General features: G+C 35.3%; 1 protein-coding gene across 1 annotated transcript in view; it reads right to left on the bottom strand.

The window, feature by feature from the left end:
• The window catches only part of LOC118273921 (A disintegrin and metalloproteinase with thrombospondin motifs 7), a 56,325-nt gene that overhangs the window by 4,794 nt on the left and 27,875 nt on the right, over window positions 1–23,656 (bottom strand). Inside the window, exons 5-12 of the mRNA XM_035591134.2 lie at window positions 19,495–20,142; window positions 19,008–19,196; window positions 18,612–18,862; window positions 10,252–10,365; window positions 2,453–2,599; window positions 949–1,022; window positions 699–865; window positions 201–388 (exon numbers count right to left, since the gene is read on the bottom strand). Of these exons, the coding sequence (XP_035447027.2) occupies window positions 201–388; window positions 699–865; window positions 949–1,022; window positions 2,453–2,599; window positions 10,252–10,365; window positions 18,612–18,862; window positions 19,008–19,196; window positions 19,495–20,142 (1,778 nt within the window). The remainder of the gene's footprint in view (window positions 1–200; window positions 389–698; window positions 866–948; window positions 1,023–2,452; window positions 2,600–10,251; window positions 10,366–18,611; window positions 18,863–19,007; window positions 19,197–19,494; window positions 20,143–23,656) is intronic.

Raw genomic sequence — 23,656 nt, 5'->3', positions numbered from 1 at the left:
TAAGCAAATCTGAAATGGTATACCATAATAGGCCATTTTTATAACAAATACTTCTAAAAGAGTCTTTCTTCTGTACCAATCTTTAGTCTAACCTACATAGATAACGAGCTAAACTAAAAATAGACTCTTTAACAAAGACCTAGAAAAGAAGTAGTTTAAAACAGTATAGCCGGAATAGCAGTCATTAGTGGAATACTCACCGGCTTCTATCTCCAATACAGTAGTTGCCATTGTTGTTGGGTTCTGGGTTGTTGCACTCGCGCGACTGTGTGGAGACCCCGGCACCACACGTTCGAGAACATTCGCTCCATTCAGACCATGGGCCCCATTCGCCGTTGCGAGGTTTCGGGGACGGAGTACGTGGAACGCAGGTCTGATTTTGACACCACTGTGAGAGAAAATATGTGTTAGAGAGTTCATAGGAAACTTGTTGCAAAAAAATATTGTGTAGATTATTTATTTGGCACATAGACCATCATAGTCGCGGTCTCAATCGTTTTGAAGTGGCCTAAATCCTATGATGTTCTGAGATTTATCATTTGCTTATAATATTAGTAGGATATAACCACTTCAAATGTTCTTAGATGATTCGATTCTAAGGACTGTAAAACCCCATGAAGCCGGCTAAAAACCCACTCTGTAAAATGGCCGTTAGTAGAAAAACTTCAAAGAGTTTCCTGCGTGTCTTATCGTCTCACCATATCGGGTCCACAAGTGGTTCCTGGCGCGGCGGGGCGCAGCATAGTCTTGCACGTGTTGTTCACTAGACACCACAGATGTTCACACAACTCTGTTGGCTTCGCACAAACGACAGCTTCCGCACCGAACTGTAAGTGGCATTGACTTGCCGCGTCGAACATTACACCTGAACACGGAAATAACAGTAAATAAAATATGAAGATAAATATTTATCTTTGAAGTTTAACCACAAAGGAAGTGAAGGCTTACCGGCAGGATCTTTGGGGTAAATATACGAGGGCTCTTGAGCAGGCTGATCACTTAGGCACTCGCCCAAACCCGCACTGAAACAAACCATACATTTTCATAAAAAACTAAAACATTAAAACAAATGCTACCTTTATATATTATTTATTTCGATAACAAATCTAAAGTTTTAATAAATACAGAGATGTATAAAATTGTTCAACGTTATTCAGAGTTGAGTTAATTTGAGCTGGACTAGAAAATAATCGACCATAAAATTGTAGTACAATACGTTTTCTACGTAGTCGAGCGAATAACAGCTGAAGCAGAACTGCGGCCGCACCTACTGGATCCATTTCAGAACATTTCGCACAATTACGAGCGCGTTTACACACTTTACAATGATTTGTGCGTACGAATAGCGAATGTGGCTCTATAAACGCATGCGCCGGTTTCACAAGCGGCCGGTCCTTGGCAGACGTCGACGTGCAATAAACATGTCACACTCAGAACCATCAATTTTTTAACAGCCTCCGTTTATAATTCTATTCATCACGGAATACTTATTAAATTCATTATATAAGTGCCATAATTTGAATCTTTATGATGATTTGCCTGTTCGATGATGACAAATAAGTTGGGCGCGTGTTAGAATATAAATATTGCATGACATTTTAACTGATGGACTCCGTTGCTTCATTTAGTAATTAATTTTTCTAGTTCTAACATAACGACATCCGCCATTAGGTTTCGATCGTTATTTATGACTGCGTAGGATTTCTGCTTTCAATTTTATTGAGACTATAAAACATTTTATATAGTCTGCTAGTAATGACAGTATTATGCAAAGACGAGTCACTTTCATGTGCAAATGTCCGATTGAATTATGTTGAATTTGCGGTAGACACAATAAGTATAGAAATACTCAATGAGTCCACTACGGAAAAGGCTTGACCATTCAGTAAATAAAGTAGCCACAGAGTACATAATGAGCGTGTATTATGATCAGCGGCTATTTAACGGTTATGAAGTAAAATAAATAAACGAAAAGACTTAAAAGCTTTTCGCAATTTACACTAAAGACGGTGTCGAATGAGTCAATGTAATAAGGAAAAGTAAGTACCTTTAACTTTAAAGTAAAACGGTACAAACTCGTTAGCTTAGGGGCAATAAATATAACAAATAAGTGTTCGAACATTGTTGCGGTTCTTTGAACAGAGATTATAATACATAAGAAGTACTTATGATTAATGGGTACTTAATACTTAAGATGATTTGAAATGTTGACCTAAACAACTTATATTATCTTATTTAACAGGATAACCTCTCAAACCGCCGCAACTCTTGTAAGTCAGGATCTACAGTAGATACAACCATGAAAACCCCGGAACACTGAAGTTCGGCGCATCCCAGGGACATAAATGACTGTCTTAGATCCCGCAACGAAATAAATCAGAAAATATTATTAGAGGAGAAGAAAAAGAAAATTTGTAAACTTCGTGTATCAGTGATGGAATTGTTGACTTACTCTAAGAAGTTGGTGACGTCACGTTTGCTGCATCTCGACCATGCCACCTGAACAGTGTCGGATTCAAAGATCGGAGTCATGATGTGCAGCGTAGAACCTTCACGTCGATGGCAACCAATTTTCTCAGTGTCGTGGTACAAACCGAAACTGTGAACAAATAAGAGAAAAAAGATTAGTATGAAGAAAGATTTGAGTAACTTACATCACAGCTAAACTTCGGTATAGTCTTGCTGTACACGACGGAGTCTTTTAGTTCATCAAGGGAGAAAAGTTGCATATTTTGGAACTACGACTAAATCTATGATGACCTTCATGCAGATGTGTTCAGTAATAAAAAGAGACAACGAACCATGTTTCAAAAATTTTCTAAAGTTATTATCCTATTGATGAAAGACTTATCAGTCACGTAAATAGGGGTAATCAAGTATCAGCCCTATATCTAGTCCATACGGTACAACGGCAAAATTATTCTGGAATAGGCTCCTTACAAGTTACAGCACATCAAGAAGTGCTCGCTTAGATTGGCAGACGGTATCTACAGTTTTGCATACTCCGTTACTTATAAAAGCGTGTTCATTATCTAAACTACGTTTTGCATACTAGGAAGCATGTAGTAAAATAGCTATTCAACTTGCAACAACAGAATTTTCTTCTTTTCTTTAGATTGTTAACAGTTATTTTATCTGCGAACTATGAATCTCTAGTAGAATGTTTTTCGAAATTAACTTTAAGACTTAGTTCATTAACATTTTATTTAGGTAATATAATTAATAAATTATTTTTTAAACGTTTTGGCCCGATCTGTCAATAAGTGTATAATTATGTAAATATTGGCGGCAGAAACCTTATAGATTAAGATGGAATAAATCGATGTATTGCACCACAATGACGAAATGGCCATCTTTAAATAGTATTAACCACTGATTTAAGTTAGTAGTTATAATCGATATGGCCAGATGGATCATCTACGCATTATACATATATCATTCATGAAGCTTTATTAATGCAACGATAATGACGTTTATCGGGCCGTGTAGCAACATGTTAATCTTAATAGCTCTATTAGCATCGCTCGTAATCGTTATCTTATTGCATGAACGGTGGCGCTCCTGTAAAGGCACGGCTACAACAGCTGATCGTAAAGTCATTATAATGACACTACCAGACCTTGCCTAACATGTGACATGCTTACATAACATTTCGAGAAAATCTCTGACGTTTATGTAACAGGAGTGACATGTGTGGTTGACGTTTACGTTTTGTCTTTGAACGACAACTGCGCAATGTGTTTGTCAATACCCAAGCCCTGAGATGTGAAAATCGAGTGTGAATTAACGTTATCTTCATTTTTTTTGCACGACTCGTGGAAAGTTAAAAGTTAGAACGTTTTTGAAGTCAAAATTATCTTATTAACGAGCTGCGCTGTCAACTAAACAAATAACGTTGATGGAAGTAGACAATAAATAAATTTGCATTCAGCTTCAAAGAAAAAAAAGAACGTAGGTGATATTATTATCTGTATTTTTCCCGCGCAAAGTCTATAGGAGTTCGTTAATCTTTTTCTTTTCTTCGTATTTCTAAAAAATACGTTTTTAAAACAAGTTTGTTTAATGAAGCATGCTTGTTTAGTGTCTGAGTGTTGGAAAAACGGATACAGTTAATTGTTATTGCTAGCTGTGAGTTCACTGAGAGGTTTCAGGTTACGGTTAAATGTTATAGGTTAGGTTAAGTTATCTAGCTCGTTATAAATAATGTTGTATAATTATTGTGACGTATTCTCGTTAATGACGAGTAAACTAACAATAATAAATCATAAAATTAATCTGTTAAGTCTATCTGGTATATTCTCGGAATTATTACCTATTTATTATTGTAAACATAAATAGTGTATGTTTGCAACTTTATTAATGAATGGGTAAACTGTTTGTGGTTTACGGCCTAAATCAATAACCGATCTGACCCCAAAATCTCTGGATCATACTTCCCAATCTTTCCAAATCCCGATTCCCCAACAATTAAACAACAAATCCCCAGCACTTGTAACGCTTCTGGTGTTTCGGGTGTCCATGGGCGGCGGCGATTGCTTACCATCAGGTGATAAATAAAAATATTTAGATCGATCTATATTTTGAATTATAATGGGTAACTAATTAATATTTACATGACATTTATAGGTAACAAAAAAGTAACCATGTAATCTAAATAAAAATAGTAATTTATGATTAATAATAACACAATAATCTGTCGATAAAATAATATTGATAGGCAATAATTCCCATAATATTGTACATTTGATTGTTTTAAATGATAATCAGTAAAGATTATGACATTCAGTAGCCTGAGTTTATTACCAGCTTAGAGGTGGGTATCTACTGCAAGTTAATAAAAATTATAATCGAGTTGTGAGCAAATACTCTGGAATTTGTATCGGAAATGCATGATATGAAATAAAAGTATGGGACAATCTATTCATAAGCCAGACTCAATACGGCTAGACAAAACAGTGGGTCAGTCAGTCAGTCTCCGTGATATTTGGCACTGGATCCCACTATTATAATCTGGTGTCTGTCTATCACGGCACACTGTCAGTTACACGCTTAGACATCGCGAATGTGTATCGAAAATATATTGGCATAAACCCAAAATGTATCAATGGACGTTTCGCTTTTATCTACCACTCGAGATGGATTTTCACTTCAACACTCGTAAACCCAATGCAAAAAAACTTTGTGTCAAAATAAAAATATAATAATAAACCTGTCCGTAACAAAAAAAAGCGAAACGGATCTATTTGAATGTAAAAATATCAATTTAATTGCTTCTCAGCCAGACGAATTGAAACTCCGGAAGTGTCGGCACGCGAGGTTACGAACTTGTTAATTCAGTATTTTGGTAGGAGGAAAAATAAATTTGCAATTAATTTTATCAAGATGAGCCGCGACTGGTTTCGATTTGGATTAAAATAATATAATGGTTAATCTAAATCTGTATTTGTTAAAGTGAAACGATTTGGTTTTACATTCGAGCGATAAAATCCGATTGAATGCCCATCATGTTCATTGCACACCACATGAACGTAAATGTCAAGAGTCGCGCTCGCGACCCGTATAGCACGCCTGTCGCCTGCAAATTATTTAATTTATTAATAAATCCCTTATTCTTTATTCAAGATAACACTCTGAAAAATAATGAACTTGTGTGGGCCGATAGTGCGGCGTCAATGCACCGGGTGCATTGTACGCGGCGAATGATGCATTCATGTCTACAAGAAGGTCAATGGCTGACTCGTGCTGTTTGCACATTACATAATCAATGTTTGTATTATGATTGTAAGCGTTGTCTAATGTCAGAGACAACGCCTTATTTGTACTAAATACTACAATTATACGTTCACTTAATAACGTATGCAATGCAAGTGTTCAACAATTTTCTATCTCGAAAGCAACGTCCTTGCGGTAATCTCGGCTCAGAAACATGACTCAGTCCCGATAACCGAAGCACTCGGCAACGGTTGCCAAATAAAACTAGCACTTATTTCCAAAATAATACAAACAATATTACGCACAGTTGTTCGGAAATAATTTTAAAATATACATTATGAGTGGCGCCGGGGAATCGATGATACTGGTACTGATTTGTTTATTTAAGAATAAGTCAATCGTTTGATGTGGCGCTGAAACGATTCGCGGTATAGCCAGGTATATAAGGAAAAGTTGTTATTATTAACTATTCGCATAATAAACATAACGATTAGAAGATGTTTGAGTAAAGCTTTAACATCTTTGCCGACTGTTTCATAGGTAGACAGAGTAAAAATATGAACATAAAAAAACAGGCGCTTTGCGTTTACCGCACATAAAGTTAGTTTTAGTCGAAGTGCCTAAGTAATAAATTATAATTGTAGTAATAAGCGCATAATCTATTTATGTAGGTCAGATTTGTAATATACTGCAAACTGCAATTGAAATATGTCGTTCCGATGTGGCTACTTATACTAAATGGAAGATGTTTATGTATAACTAGCTTCCGCCCGCGACTCCGTCCGCGCGGATGTCGGTCTTCGCGTGGAAGTTTTATTTCTCCATTTTGAGTAACTCTGACAATGACATCTTATAAATATCTATTGGACCCAAATACGGCGAGGCCCATAATAATTAAGGAGATCCCTCTATTGAGCTACTGCTGTTGAGCTCGCGTTCTGTAGATAGATAAAACTGAAAAATAAATAATTTTTTTCTACGTATTTTTCAGGATAAAAAGTATCCTATTTTATGCCCAGGAAAATCTACCAAGTTGCATCGAAATCGAACCATTAGTTTTCACGTGATGCCTGAACATACAGACAAAAAGACTTTTTTTTTTTTAATATTTGGGTTTGGTATCGATCCAGTAACACCCCCTGCTATTTATTATTTCAATATTTTTAATGTACAGAATTGACCCTTCTACAGATTTATTATAATATGAATGAATTAATGAATTAATGAGAGTGTTATAAACGTAAGAGTAGAGAAATATAATCAGAAAGCTCCGAACTGCTAATCTATCGGGAGTTATACGTGTTATTGTGAATCAACCATAAAAGATAGACATTTGCTGTCGTGGAATATTTTTTAAACAATTTTAAGGACAACATTTCCGTCATACATTATTTCTATGTAGCTTTAACCATGTTATAACCATGTTGTTAACCATGTTATAAACGTAAGAGTAGACAAATATAATCAGAAACCTCCGAACTGCTAAACTATCGGGAGTTATACGTGTTATTGTGAGTCAACCATAAGAGATAGATATTTGCTGTCGTGGAATATTTTTTAAACAATTTTAAGGAAAACATTTCCGTCATACATTATTTCTGTGTAGCTTTAACCATTAAGGCTATACACGCGACGGAGGCTTAAAAAATGGAGTAAGTTCTCCTGTTTTCCCAACATTTCCCTTCACTGCTCTGCTCCTATTGATCGTAGCGTGATGAAAAGTATACTATAACCTGCCCAGGAGTATGAAGAACAATTGTACCAAGTTTCGTTGAAATCTGTCGAGTGGTTTTTATTTCTATAAAGAACATACAGACAGACAGACAGACAGACAGACAGACAGACAGACAGACAGACAGACAAAAAAAAAACTGATTGCATTTTTGGCGTCAGTATCGATCACTAATCACCCGCTGATAGTTATTTTGGAAATATATTTCATGTACAGAATTGACCTCTCTACAGATTTATTATAAGTATAGATCAGTAATGGGTTATAAAAAGCTTGATTGGTGAGAGTATCAATAAATCATAATAAAAAGTTCCTCGAGACCCCGTAAACCTACAAATGATATGAGGATTTATTAGTGGCGATTGGCATTTTATGAGTCGTGGGTACCGTCAGCCGATTGTATGGAAACTACTAAGGGTATGATAATGTTACGCTGTTAACATAAATCTTAGCTGGACTTTAAATCATTTTTTGTATCTAATCCGATATTCAATTCTTTATGGGATGTAAAACGTTCAGTAGATCGATGGAAAACTTATGAAGGACTGTACACATCTATTTTGGGAGCGGGTATCCAATCAGTAACTACGCTAGCTGTACATTATGTGTTATATAACCCGCGTGTTTACATTGCGATTAATATTCCCAGTTCAATAATCGATGCGTGAGTCATCTAATCGAAAACTTTTACAGAAAATTAATCACATTGTAATCTAAATATAAGCTGTAATTGTGAATCAAGGTCGTGTAATCAATGTGTTTAAACAACGCCCTGTGAGAGATTTTCAGTTAACTTCTGGTAATTTTATTTTAAGTTTAACTAATCATGGGATTTTAACTAATCAATCGTTAGTTATAAGGATAGAAGACGACGATACGAGATTACGAATTATACTTATAACAAAGACTCATTAGGGTTCCGTAGCCAAATGGCAAAGAACGGAACCCTTATAGATTCGTCATGTTTGTCTATCTATCTGTCCGTATGTCACAGCCATTTATTTTTTATACTTAATAGGATGGCATTTGGCCACTATCTCCCAAGTTGTATTTTGTAGGAAACACAGACTCCAGCAAGGAATTCCATTCCTTAGCGGTTCTAACAAGGAAACTAGAAGCAAAATGCTGTAGATCACTCATAAAAGGTATCAAAAAGTTGCCTATCGGAAGCACATGGAATTTTTAGATCATCTAAAAGCTGTGTTAGTGATTGATAAAAAATGCAAACAAATGAGATCTCATTTGCAATTCTAGTTCAAACTACTTAGCGAGAAAAACCACAAAATCGATGTTTCTTCTCGCAAATAGAATTAGATGAATCGAGATGAAGATAAAAGAATTTAACCACAAAACTAATTAATGAGTGCGAACTGCCAAATAACAGTAATTGGACGCATTTTATTTTTTACATTACACTGGACAGTTGCCGAAATAATCTCGTTTCTCGGAAAATTGCAAGAAAAAATATAATGATGCATTTACGATTCAAATAGATTTATAGAGTCGTTCAATTAAACATATGAGCACGGATAAAAGTAAAGTATTCGGGGATAGTAATTTTTCTTTAATACGGTAGTTTATTTTTGCAATGATTATTTTTAAAAGTTTTATTTTGACATACTTACATTAAATTATTTTATGACACTTGCTTACAAAGACCAGTCAGAGTTGTATGATCGTATGTACATTATGATCACCTATCATAACTAGGAAATTATTAGAAAGAAACTGTATTACAAGTATACTGAGCTTTTATGGTTTTTGAAAATAGGATGACTGATTTTTACTTTAATTTTATTCTCCGTCTTGTAGATAATTTCAAAATATTAGACACGTATTTTTTATTTTCTTACGCAAACAAATACTTTTGAAGATATGTTGATTTGAAATATCGCGTGACGTTTTTTCTGGGTACGTTTTACACATAGAAATGACGTATTTGCTCTCACTTCTAAACTTTGATTCGTTTTATATAAGCATTGTTATCTTATATGACAAATTTAAAAATACCTGACGAATATTTTTTCATTATCTAACTGACGGATCTCTATTCCTACTAACAGTTGCATTGGTATCTGTTGAGGTCAGACCACCGAACTTGTTCAGACCTGACTTTAAACCAATAAACCACATATTCAAGATACAATGTGTCGTTAATCCCAAGTATTTCTTTGAAATACAAGTAGTCTAACAGTGGTTTTCATTAGAAATACACTTTTTATGACAAGATCTACAGCTATGGCTGATTAACGCCGTGTCAATGACATCATTAAATCCCACGAATTAGTTCGCCATCACTTCTTAATTAGATTTCGGTATTTTCCATTACGTTAAACAAATAATCGTTGAGTAATTATAATTAACGCGTACTTAATTGAGTTTATCCTTTATCTGTTTCTAATTACATAGGTATTGTAATTAAATAGTGTGGGTCGTTTAATTGCTGGGAATGCTTGTTGCTCGTTCTTTTTTTACTTGTTTTTTATTATATTACGCACGTCACTAGAGTATTTAGTATAACCATAAAAGTAGACCCTTCCATGCAAATTTCTTTATTCCTGTTAAGATTGTTTTAGATCCCCATATTCAGTGATTGGTTCCGATTTATTCAAAATATTTGTATGTTTTCACGAAGGTATATAAAAAGTTTCGATGAAAATTAGTTCATTCCTGCTAGGCTTATTTTAGATCCCCGTGTATCTAAAACCATCTTACTATCCTGAATATGGATTCAGTGATTGGTCCCGATATTCAAAATATTTGTATTTTAAATAAAAAGTGGGTGCAATAAATTAAAAATTACTTACTTGTGTCCCAATTCGTGTGTGATGGTGTGAGCTAACATGATCCCGTTGTCTTCGTTGACGGAACAGCTGCGATCTGGCTTACACATTCCAGCCACGTGCGCTACTCCCAGCGTACTGCAACAAACATAGTACTTGTAATACATATTGTAACAACATTAATTCAGTCCAGTCCTAGACTAAAATTCATAAAAGGGCAAACCATTTTCCATCTCCAAACAAAAACATTGATTGGGACAACGTATTTAAAGTAGTCTTTTTTTTTAAGGGGGGAAAATCATGCAATGTCTTCTCTCGATGCGAGAAAGAGTGTCAGAATCTTACTGACTAAAAACCACCCCGTTCCTACTTCTGCTTTTCGAGACAGAGCCCCGGTAAACCCACTAGGTAGTCCACAGATCCGGATCAGACATCAGCCCTACTGTGCTATCCCATTTGAGGTGGTCTGATGGCTCTATGAAGCGCGCGTGAATTTAAAGTTAATTTAAATTAATTTTATGTTATCTTAAGTATGAAGAAATTATTTAAGGGTTTAATCGATTATGAAGTAGGCGAATAAATTCAGACATACGTAAAGAGGTCATTGCGAAATGTGACTTGTACCTATTCCCATAATTATAATATTTGAATGTAATATCTTACGTACGGTACTTAAAGAGTTTATTTTACGAAATTATAAAAAAAATGTCATAACTGTATTCTGTTGCTAAGGACTTATAGTTTTCTCTAACATAAATAAACATACATAAAGCTAATGAATAAAACCCGCGTTAATTGGCCGTAACTCATTAGTCAATATTGTCATAGCAATATCCCACGAGTTAACATCTTTAGTACTTATACAAATAATATAAGAACACATTGATTTCTAATTCTCTATTTATTTAATTGAATAAATTTAAAGTTTAGAAAAAAGGAAAAAAATACATTTTCTTTTCTATTTATTTTAAAAGTTACTGTTGGATTTTGAACTAAATATATTTATATTCAATATGGTACATTTAACTATCTATTGACCTCATACTCTGTCAGTAAGCAAATTTCATCAAAATCCGTTCATTAGTTTCAGCGTGATTGGCGGACAAACATCCTAACAAACAAACTTTCACATTTATAATATTAGTGTGATAGTGTGATTAATGTCACATTAAGTAAATAAATAAATATTAAGGACTTACATGGCGTTTGTTCTTAATATTCTTTTTTAATAACATGACTGTCGTTAACAGTTATATGTATAAATATATGAAGGGAATTATTTATACATTATGTATACATACATATATATGTATGTATGTGATGTCGTAGTGGCCCGGAGGTTTAAGCCCGCTCCTCATGAGTGAGGTATATGTACTTTCTAAGATTATTTAGACACTACTGATACACGGTGAAGGAAAAACATTGTAAGGAAACCGGGCCTTATATTTTCTAATTATAAGTTTGTAATCGCCAACCCGAATTCAGCAAGCGTGGTGAAATAATACTCAAAACCTTCTTCATGCGAGAAAAGATTTTAGTCAGTATTGGCCGCTAATACAGGCTGTTGATGTATACATATAGCAAAGTTCTCTAAAGCTGTTTGATAATATAATTTATACGAGTATTTATGTTTACAATTACATACTAAAATAATCACGTAAAGTTATCACACGGGAAACAAGGAAATAATTATTGTTTTGCATAATGAATTAGCAGCTAATAAAGAATGCAAGTCGTGTCTTCTAATTGCTTGCTAATGATACAGGTACATAGTGGGCGTGGCCTTATTACAGTCTAGGCGCCAGCGCACCTCTATCAAACTCGTGACGAGACGAGACACAACTACAAAGTGTAATAAAAAAAAAAGTAAAAGTGACGTTTTTTATAATTTTCTTCCGCTTACGTAAATAAATCGATTTCAGTAACAATTTCGGAAAGTTGTCAAAGAAAAGTTGTTGCGTAACAATAAAAACTTATGAATGGCGTTGAAAGCGAAATTCGATTTACGTTACAATAGTTAGAAAGGGAACGCTGTCGTATCTACCAGTCTATTTATTCTTTGATGTCGGCTAGTACGGGAATAGCCGGCTAATAATACACGTACGTCGCTGACTCACACGGAAGCCGATGAAAAGCTCTATAAATTCCATGTAATAAATTCAATACACTCATATACTATGTAAACGTATTTAAACATTAATATGTTTATTTATAACGGCATATCCACTTTACGATACTCGATTAATCAAAATATTTCACACATCGATATTTATTATCGAGATGTCACGACACTAAAGTAAATGTGATTTTTGTGAAGATTTATTCTGTTTGACTCATACATTGATAAAATTGATATGACACGTGTTCCCAATTTAATATTTATATTTTAAAAATAGAAGTAAATAATATTTAAATAATTTTGAATGCGTTGATGTCTTTTGTATAGGACATATTTAGGAATGCGAAGGTTTAAAAATTGTAAACAAAAAATCACTGTAAAGTTATTTTAGTTTTAAAAATTTTGGTGAATTACTAAAGAGGATCATAAACACATATATGACCAATTACTGGGTACATTGTAAAATGCTGGGCTATCCTTAATAAACGCGCACTGCGTGCTATAAAAGTTCAATTTGGGATTTAGGTCACCGCAGTGTTGTTGAACGTTGGGCCAACAATCGGTCACTATTTACGCACAATTTCGATCATTAACCTGAACTAGTGCTAAACGTGGATTTAATGGAAATACTGGTAGGCAGAAATTAGTTGTTCCTTTCAGTATACATTTGTAATATTGACACAATTATAAGAAACATTTTGTTGCTTAAGTCCTTATTGATTATTTTTTCCAATAACATTTGTTTAATTTAACTTTATATATTAAATTTAACCAAAATCACCCGTATTGCGTAAAAACCGGAACCAAATAAAGTAATTAATACCCACATTAACACCATAAGGGCCCCATACACTAACTTTACAGTTTACAGCTATAAAATTAACTGATCGTTTTATCGCCGCTGTAATACAATTCGCAATAACTTGTAATCACCTTTTAATGACGTTAAAACTTCGATTAATATTAACCTTTTACGTAGAAAGTCATAAATCAAACCGCTCCGTTAATTGTTCTCTTGTTTTAAAGTAAGCGTGAAATTAATGAAATATTAAATCGATGTCGGTTTCAGTGTAATGGCGCCTCGTTTGTTACACGGAAATGTTTTTGAAATTTTATATAAATGGAAGTGTTTTTTCAAAAGTCTCTTCATCTTCTTCAATAAAGAATTAAAAACGACTTTCGTGTGATTGGTGGCGCCACTGTCGAAAATGAGTCTTTACATTTTAATAGTCGGACAGAATTATTAATAAGATTTTCAGTTTTGAAATAATACCATAAAGTCTCGTATTTTACCTGGTCCTTATTTCATAATAGGCTCATCCCGCTTACGATAGAACTTACGACATAGCTAGCCAATAGGCATAATTGCCACATATCCTGACTGCTACTCATTGCGCAAAATTTCAAAATGAATAACCAATTATTATTTGCTCGTAGTAAAATCGTAAATCCCAATAATACATTATTCGACACAAAATCCAGATTGAGGTAGCAGTTACGCTTACAAGAACACTCGAACAATCCTTATTGTTCGAAATGCTACCTTTAGCATTTTGTCTAGTTTAAACGAAATAATTTATTCTTTTCATCCAAAAGTAGTGTTATTTATCAATCGTCATAAAAGGTTTCATTCGGTTACTGGCGCGACCTTCTTTGTTATGTCACAAGGTAACGAGTAGGTGCTAAATATCAGTTTCAATGTGTGCGTAATATTTGCAACGCGCCTTTCTGTCTAGCAGTCTCCTAAAGTTTGGCTGTTCGACCACCAGAGGGCGATACTATCGATTATGATACACCATTTTCCTTATGTTTTGTAGATAGTGTTCAGTTTTGTAGGTTGGTTTTGATAAATTGTTGTTATCGGTGAAATGTATCGTTGATTATACAATGTATTAAGTTTAGATGTAATAGTCTAATCAAGTTTTTTTTTAAGAAAATGATTTCGTTTTCGAACTGTCTGTACGTCGCTTGTTCATTGATTCAATGTTTGCAATTAGTTGTAAGATGTAATTAAAAAGAAACTGATTCGAAATTCTCTCGCAACCTCACCGAATGACCCGGTTGCCATCACAAGTAAAAATGCTAATTGAACGCGAACAAGACATCGGCAGAGTTCGCTTCAGGCGGCTCGATCAAACGGGAGGAGAAAGTCGCATTGTGAATTCATACATTTTCGGCCACAATACCAATTTTGGTCAATAATTGTACCGAATAGGGTCAAAGTATAAGTACGTATTTTCTGTTTATCATACCGATATATGTTTAGTTGCGTAAATAATCTATAGGTTATGTACATGTGTTTTTTACCTCGATCCAAGGATGTTTGATCCATCCATCTTGTATCATTTATTGCTTTATCGATCTAAATGCGTCATAGAAGGTGATTCCGATAATCTACGCCAATCAATAGGTGTTTTAATCTAAAGTATGCACATTATAAGATTAGTGATCGTGTAGCGGAAGAGATAAGCGCGCGCAGCTCGGTCGGGCGACCGCGCGGACACCCGAGACTGCGTGGCGTCGACACGACACAACTACGAATTAAAATTAACCGAGATCATTATTTTTAACGAGCGCCCTTTGTCCAACCGCCGCTACTCAGAAGTGCGACTTCGATTATGCAGGAGATTAATACCTAAGAAGATTAGATGATAACGTTTAAGGAAGCTCTTCTGCGTAATGAGAGCAACCGTCTGGTTTAACTGCAGTTAACTAAACATTGAACTGTGGTACAAATAATTACACTTGAAATAACACAGGTGCTACTGCTAACTCGTAACTATGCACACATAGATACGTATGATTATCGAGAGAAATATTCGATACACATGAGCAGATTTTTATGAATTTAGATTCCAATTAAGTTAATTTATGACAGTTTCGTGTTTATGAATACAAAATGAATATTAAATAATATGTGCATATTTATAACTACCAACTACCAATTAGAGAGGAAGGTAAAACTAAAAATTATTGCAATGTTAAGCAATCATAAAAATTCAAAGTTTTACGAGAGATTATTAAAATGATCACACAGGTAGACCGGCTGCCGTATAAAAACAGTAGTAATGCAATTTAATGTAAATACGTAGGTTTTATTGCATTTATATGGGAAGCACGTCGGCGTGGGATAAGTAAAAAGTTTAATATAATTCATAGTTGTATTGATTGCGATTTTTATACAGTCGTGCATAATGTATGGGTGTGCGCGTGGTGGGACCGCCCTGGGCTTGCACCGACACCGTTACCACGATTGTGTTTTGATTGCCGCCTTCTCAGAACATTCGACTACTCGTTTGTACCGTTTACCGAACGCAGCGAGCTTCCTCATTGCATTCATTACACACTGGTTTTGGGCTTGCGTGATCTGGATACGAATTAATGTAGTTAACAACTCAGAGCCGCTGTCGCCTCGCTTCAACGCCGTGTAATGGACAACATCGTTTATTAACCAGCTGCACTTTATGCAGTTACGAACGTGTGAAAATTTTTCGAATTGCGCAAAAGAAAATTCCATTATGAAACGTTCTGGGTTTCAGTTGTAATTTTCGGTATCTTCACAAAATCCCCAGATATAAAACTTGCTTTTTTTATCTCCGCAGTAAATTAATTTCAGCCGTACATACGGATACGGCAAACATCATCATGTTTGACCGTTCTATGTACTTGAGTGTTATCTATTTGGCTAATGTAAAGTGATAACAGTAATAATAAGTAAAATTTCCTCCCAAACGTCCGCTTTCCTCGACAGAATTACGTAATCTCGTGTTTTTATGAAAAAGAACGAGCAAATCTTGCAGACACTAGCAAAGGCAAGTTGCGGTGACATTGAGCCACGGTAATTACTTTGAGATGAAAAACTATAATTCATACAAGAGTTTATTATTTAGTAACGCTCTTTGAAAAACAAATATTATCTTTGAAAGATTAATGAGGATGCAAGTGAAGAAAAACATCCGATTCTAAACATTAGTGTAGGAAGTTACGTAACACAAGACGTCTGCTTTTCTTCATTCATAGTAGCAGTAGCTACGCTTGCAATGCGCTCATTATGTCTCGTTGAAACTAAAATGTTGTAATTTGTTAACACCTTACTTTCTCAATGTACCACCTAATTTCTTTTTTAAATGTTGCAAATAAGTCCAACGTTTTATTAGTTTCGAAAATAAAATTCTTATTTTTCGAGTGCACACGCTTGTTGAATCATGCATTTCGATACCAATGCGATTTGCGAACTAAAATAAAAGAATCCATTTTAAGATTAATTGAAGCGGTTACCTATTAGTTTCGACTCGTGTTTGCGGTTGAAATCAGTGCCATTTACAGGCAGTAACAACACTTCTTGTGCAACAGAGCTTCGCATGTCCAAAAAAATTGTACTTGTAATTATATAACGCTATATGGTTATAGGCTTTTGTTAAAATAATGAATGCCCAATTTGTAGCCACCGAACATCCTTGGCCTTAATGTCGGTGTTTTTGATGTGACCACTCGGGCCGGCACACCGCCGTTAGCGATTCGCAAATATACGCAAAAAACCGATAATGATGTAAACAGCAATTTGTCGAGAGTTCCAACGTTTTGGCAACGTTTTTTTATCAATCATTACACGTAACTGTGAACTTGATGAATTGCCGTTGCATTCTTTAAACGTGTTTATTTTATGCAGTGAGTATTTATTTAAATACTACTACTACTCTTGGGCCTATCGTATTTTTTTAAGGAGGAAAATCATCCAATGACTTCTCCCGACTTGGGTGAGGTAACAGGGAGTGTCAGACTCTTACTGACTAAAAACCACCCCGTTCCTACTCCTGCTTTTCGAGCCGGAGCCCCGCTAGGTAGTCCGCAGCTCCGGCTATCAAAGTATTGGATTCATATTTTATTATCATAGAATTAAGATTAGTGCCCAGTTTATTTTACTATGTAATTATCATTACCATATGAACATGAGGATAATAATTAACTTAAACAAATCTATTTACTTTAGCATTAAACGTTTAAAGAACGGGCCTAATATGTTGTCATTATCATCTTTTGCAAACTCTATTAAATATCATTATTATGTTTGCACATCTAACTTAAGTACAGTTAACTAAATCACTTAAGCACACTTCGCTGGAGAGACAGACACTTCACACCATCTGTTTATACTGCAATCGTTCAATGTCAAACCGTACACTATCGCCTCTTTCTAGAAACTCTTTTGCGTAAAGGATAAAAAATCATTGCAACAACTGTTGTGCGTGAACGTATCTTTATCTTTTTTTATCTTATTTAAAAATAGAAATGTGCACAATGAAAGTAGGCGATGATAACGAACAAATGTTTGAATATTATGACAAGTGTGTTTGGTCAGACATGGCGGTGCCGATTTTATTGAGTGTTGAAGTGTTCTGCGGATTATATCGACAAAGTAAACGTTCAAACTAAATACCGCACAGACTAAACACGAGCGGCGTTATGCAACACATGTGCCCGACCACCCGGCCTCTTACCGACACGAACCAAATGCAACAAAATTATGATTTATTTTAATTACAATCTAATTTTACTTTTATTTACCCGGTAAGTAGGAGAATATATTTGCGCGTATGTCAAAATATGTAAACACTGCCTTCATATGCCAGCCGTGTTTGGATCTCTTCAGTTTGATTTAATATATGTTTATCAATACTTCGGATTTGAGATTAGCAATTTCATTTTGATTGATGCATCGCGTATTTGATTCAAGCAAAAAATGCATGCTCTATGAATATATTCGATCGACAGAGAGTTTGCATACCGTACTGTTTATTACTGTTCCAAAATACTGATGGTGGATATATTTATTTAAACGTAAATATTTCTACCGTTTTTAAAAGAATGTTACACATAACAGTTCGATTAATGTGAGAATCATAGTTGTGACGTAAAGGAGAGAATATCTCTGTAAAACTTTTAGAAATGCGTACACCTACATCCAGGTGTCGGCGCTCAAATCAGAAAGTGTTCTATTTCTGCGTCGGTTACTCATCGCGATTCTGTTTACTTTGCTAACAGACGGCTGCTCCTGCCATTGACCTTGTCTCGACGTTCAGTAAAAAAGAAATGCTAATATGCTGTTGCCCCCAGTGTTCGAGTGTACTTAGCGACGACGTTTGTGCACTGTGACCGGTAGACTGATTGGCGTTTCGTTGGACGTATTTGTTTTTTACATCTACTACGATGTATGAAGGCAAACGAAAAGTTTCTTGTGTTAAATAGTAAAAAAGTCGGTTCGTACCTACAAGGAGTGTCGTGCTGGCTGCAGATGTCTCGCCTGGTCACTAGAATGGCCACGTCGTGGTGGTGAGGGTTGTTGTCTCCCTCCGGGTTCAGCTTGTTTTGCCAGCGACAGAACGAGCTCAGCGTAATGTCCGCGTTCGTCGTTACCTTTAGATCTGGGGCAGCCTCTATTTGTTCCAACAGGATGATCTTCACGACCACCACTTTTATGTAATTACCGATTGTAGGGTCCATATACAGTGACGATACCTGGACAACACATTTATTGCAATGTAAAACATATTCAAGAACTTGATTCGGTTTTTTACATTGAAATTATTAATAACTTTGATTATTTTTATTGTATTGGTTCAAGCAAAAAAAAAGCAAACGCGGAAGTTTTGTTTACACGTACCATATTCATAATAGTAAGCAGATATGTTTCCAAATTGCTCTGGTCGTGGAAATCGGTCATAGATTTGTCGGCGACTAATAAAACTTCGACGTGGCGCGGCTTGCTCACGGAGCGCGTGCTTCGTCTTGCGCCATCCGCAGTGCGCTGCGCCGTATTGTGATGATTCGGGTAATGAGGATGGTGCTGCATCTATAATAATACACAGTGTATAATAACTTACGGAAACATAAAATTACAGTTAAAAGATATTTACTTTTAGTTGGTAGGTACTATTTCTGTCCAATTTCAAGGAAAGGAATCGTGAATTCGATGAGTATTAATAGTTTTGTGTTTAAAGCCTAAGAATTGTGTCGTTGTTTCAGATGTAAATACTTAGTAATCAAATATTGGGGTCGAAACGAGCAAGTCTATTAAAGATCATAGGTCTAACAACATTAATTACGTAAAGTTACGTAATGTGTAAGAAACATGTTCAGTTTATCCATACCTTGTTACTGTGCTCGTAATTGTGTCGTGCTGATTCTGATTTTAGTAAGTTCTGTTTTCGCCAAAGGTACGTTGGCTGTTTCGTGGCGCAATTTTTCGATCTTTTCCGTCGTTGCTTGTTCCTTATGATGCGCATCCTCTGTGCTTCTGTCAACCTATTACGATTCCTTCTTCTCGATTTCATTGACGCTTGATCTATTGATCTACTGTTCTCATAAGAACTAGACTGACTCTTAGAATTAGGCTGACTTCTAGAGTTGTTCTGTAATCTCCTTTCCTCCATGCGGAGTATGCTCTGATGTCTTCTGTATTCCGCTGGGTTTCTCCTCATCATTTCCATTCTTCTTCGCCTCTGTTCCAAATATTCTCGTCTGCGCTTGTCAATTGCTTCTTTATTTTCGCGATATCGTCTAGCGTTAGCTCGAGTTCGTTGGTTGTATTGCCTTGGATTTCTGTCCCGGTTATCTCTAATTTGAGTATTGCTTCTGCTTCTACTGTCTACTTCTCTCTTAGCTCTGTGCCACGCGGCAACTTTATCGACAGCAGATCTTTTGAATATCACGTGCGGTCTTGGTTCTGATTTGTTGGCCGGTATTTGATTGGATGGTTCAATCCAATATTCTCCATGCTCCGTTCTCAAGAGACCCGCCTGTAGATAAAAACAGTAATAAATAACACAAGATAAATTACAACAACCGCAGCATACGTGCAAAAATCGGTACCTATTAAATAAATCACCTTGATTAAGGTAACAAACGTCTGTATCTCTTGTCGGTAACCTCGGTGTTCTTATGACAGCTTATCTCATTTGCGTCATGGCGATGGCGTGATGATATAATAAAGCATTATGATGATACTCTCAAAAATATCAAAGAACTGGGAACTTATCTGCGAAGGTTACATTGCAAAGTTTGGGCCGGAGATTAACGTAGTATTGCATGACTACTTAATGTTGTCGGATATCGTACACACAATTTATTAAAACATAATTTATTTAAATAGTAAAAAAAATCTATAGAGGTTACCGATCAGCATAATATACCTACATCTAAATAACATTGAATGGCCTACGGTCCATTGAGAGCTTCAAACCGGTCGAGCGAGTACTGGGTCAACAAATCTGGCATGTTTGCTAGTAAAGCTAGATAAATTGATTGATAACGAACCAGAGGCGGCTTTGCGCGAAATTTAATGGAAACTGTTCCATCTGAACGGATATCTTGATCAACTTAGTGGTCTGCCTGATTGTGGAATGATTTATACTCGATAGATAATCAGTTAAACGAATTTCCTTTGAATATAAAAATAATGAATCGTCTCCACGCGTCGTAAAGGCAATCAATTATAAAGGTAGATTAATTGTTTGCTTTGATTTTAAGGTTAAAATATGTATGCTTAAGTTCTTATTGAGATATAAACGTTCAAATTTATTTGGTAATCAAATACAACGAGGGGTTTTTAGGTGCGTAATTAAGTACATGTGCTTAATTAATATTGCACAGGTGTTGCTTGGCACTTTGCTAAACCGCTTCCACGTTGGTTTGGGCATATCAATTATCTCCGAGCCCTTGGATTTACATCAAAACTTGTCTTAAACAAGATTTTTTATTGATTTGACTAATATTTATCGGTGTAGTTAATTTTATAGGAAGTGTTAAACCGAGAAATGTATTTAGTTAGTAAAGCATTTGTATCTTTAACAAAGGAGCTTTTGCATAAACTAGGTATTACACTGTGTCGTTAGTATAATGAGTATATTTCAAAACTGAATGGTTTCAAGCATAAAGTTGTCTATTTTACACCGTTAGCATAAGCACATGATCGTGTACTCGTAGTCACGTCATAGTTCTTGTGAAATCGCACATCTAAGACGCCTGTGTGTAAGATATATTATGTTATAGTATGTAGTGGTATGTGGAGTGGTCTGCCTAGCCTGGGTGTCGCCGGCCTTGCCGTCAGAAGGCCGTCCGCGAAAGTCTTACTGCGCAATTTAACTCATTAAATTGATTGATGTAAAATTTGATTTAATAGCACTTAGTCGGTGTGACTTTGATAGCGCGCAGGCTTAATTTAGTTGCCGCAACATATATTGCGGTTTGAATTTAAGATAAGATTTAAGATTCGTTAAATGTTTACAGATATTTATTCAATGGTACCACTACGAGCCTTGCCTGGTGGAAAGCTGTTTTCTAACTGATAAAGTAGACCCGAACAAATTAATGGAAAATCTAAAGATCTCAATACAAATCACCTGATAGATGCTATCTTGTATAACTTATGCAAACGTTGCTTAACTACTATTAAATAGCCTTTATATAAGCCTTTACTCCGCAAAATGACTCGTGTTTTTGTACTGTATAAAACCGAACGTGGTTTACATTAAATACTCATTTTGTTGAAGTCGATAATCGAAATCGTTCTTGTTCATTGACAAAACTGCTACGAGGGAATCTCATTTGGCCTCTAGCGGTATCACTTTCAATTTTATTATCTTGGCGTTACGGTTGTAGGTAGAAAGTGAACATGGTCATGAAGTGACGCGGATATGAGCACTAGAAGTGTCCAGCTGTGCCGATCAAGTGCCCATTCAAACTCCTTAAGATCTACCAGCGTTTACTAATGTACACGCACAGTTTTTAGACATACATTTCCTGTATTTGTTTGTCTAAGTAGTACGAAACATTGGTTACACTTTCCGTTGAATAAATACATTAGCTATTAAATCAACACGTGTATATGTAAAGTACTGGATGTGGGTTGCAAATACGAGGTTTTTAATTTATGCATTGCCACCGGGGCTGTTTTTGTATTCAATATGAAGCGTGTACTTGTGGTGTTAATATTAGCAAATGTCGCCTGACGTCATCCAATCATCAGACATATCAGACACCATTAAGTTCTTATAGATATTTTTCATCTATCAAAAAGGTATACGTTTAAAAAGTTCTAAGAAGGTTGATATCCAACTCGGTTCAAACAGCCAGTTGTTTTATAAAATAAAATAATGATGTCTATGGAATTTAAATCTCGTGTTCTCTATTCAAAAAATCGTATTTGTTTTGTTTTTAGTGGCCGCCTTTTTCAATTAAATGAACCTTAATTTTGTTGATAGTGTAAAAAATAACTAAATTAAGCTCTTCAGGTATTATAACATTTAATTTTATTTTCTGAGATGATTAATGGGATTCTGGGTTCCCAGGTCGTTGGGTCATAGTCCAGTCTGCAGTTTTGCATAGTTTACGATTAACTTGCTGCATTTTTTGCAACCGTAATTGCTTACAACATTCATGTTTATTTACCCTTGTAAATACGAGTAATATGTCTTCCAGGCATACCAAACCAGTAATTTAACAAACACAAAGGATTGAACGAACGAACGAGTTTAATATATCATGTGTTTGACACCCCTTTAAGCTGAGCATTCATTCACCTGTCAAAGTTCATTCATCCTTACTTTTTAAGATTGATGTTGTTTGAAGAACCCAGATATACTACCATAGAGCAGCACGTTAAGCTCACCTAAATAGTGAGACAATTTTGGTCTTTATCGTTTTGTGTTACGGATCAAAATCTATTGACATATGTATAGGTTGATGTGCGTTGTCTGTCTTACACAGATATTTTTTTTATCGTAGCAACCTAATCCTTCGTAGTAGATATCTATCATAGATATAGTAAGCCTAGGATGAAAAAAAAAAAAGGGATGAGCTATGAATGTGTGAGTGCTAGGCACTTTGATTTACATTTTGAGTGTTTATTTAGTCCAAGTATTAGTTTAGTAGTTTTTTATATTAACTATCGTGAGACATACTAAAATATGCGTTGCTGTCAGTCTGTCTGTCGTAGGCTGCGCGACGTCACCGCGTCTGCGCACGCTGCTCATGATGAAGGGTCCCTCTGTGACTCAAAACTTGTAGAGCTTTTCTCCATTAATTTACGTGAGTAAACCGTGATTTTTAGTTAGATTAGTAATTGTTAATAATGGACCAGATTTTGTTTTTAATTATTGTATTCTCTATTTTGAGACGAAGTCATTATTGTGACGGTCTACTATAAGTAGAAAACATTTTGTTTTAACTCTTCTTGTGGGTATAAGGAACCATGTGCTTGGCAGTCATTTCAAATTTCAGATTTCAAAATTTAAATTAAATAAAAAAATTAAT

The sequence above is a fragment of the Spodoptera frugiperda genome, chromosome 3, assembly GCF_023101765.2.
Source record: "Spodoptera frugiperda isolate SF20-4 chromosome 3, AGI-APGP_CSIRO_Sfru_2.0, whole genome shotgun sequence".
In the NCBI taxonomy this organism is placed as follows: Eukaryota; Metazoa; Arthropoda; class Insecta; order Lepidoptera; family Noctuidae; genus Spodoptera; species Spodoptera frugiperda.
The sequence above is the reverse complement of the archived record's forward strand: the minus strand, read 5'-3'. Positions and strand labels throughout refer to the sequence as shown.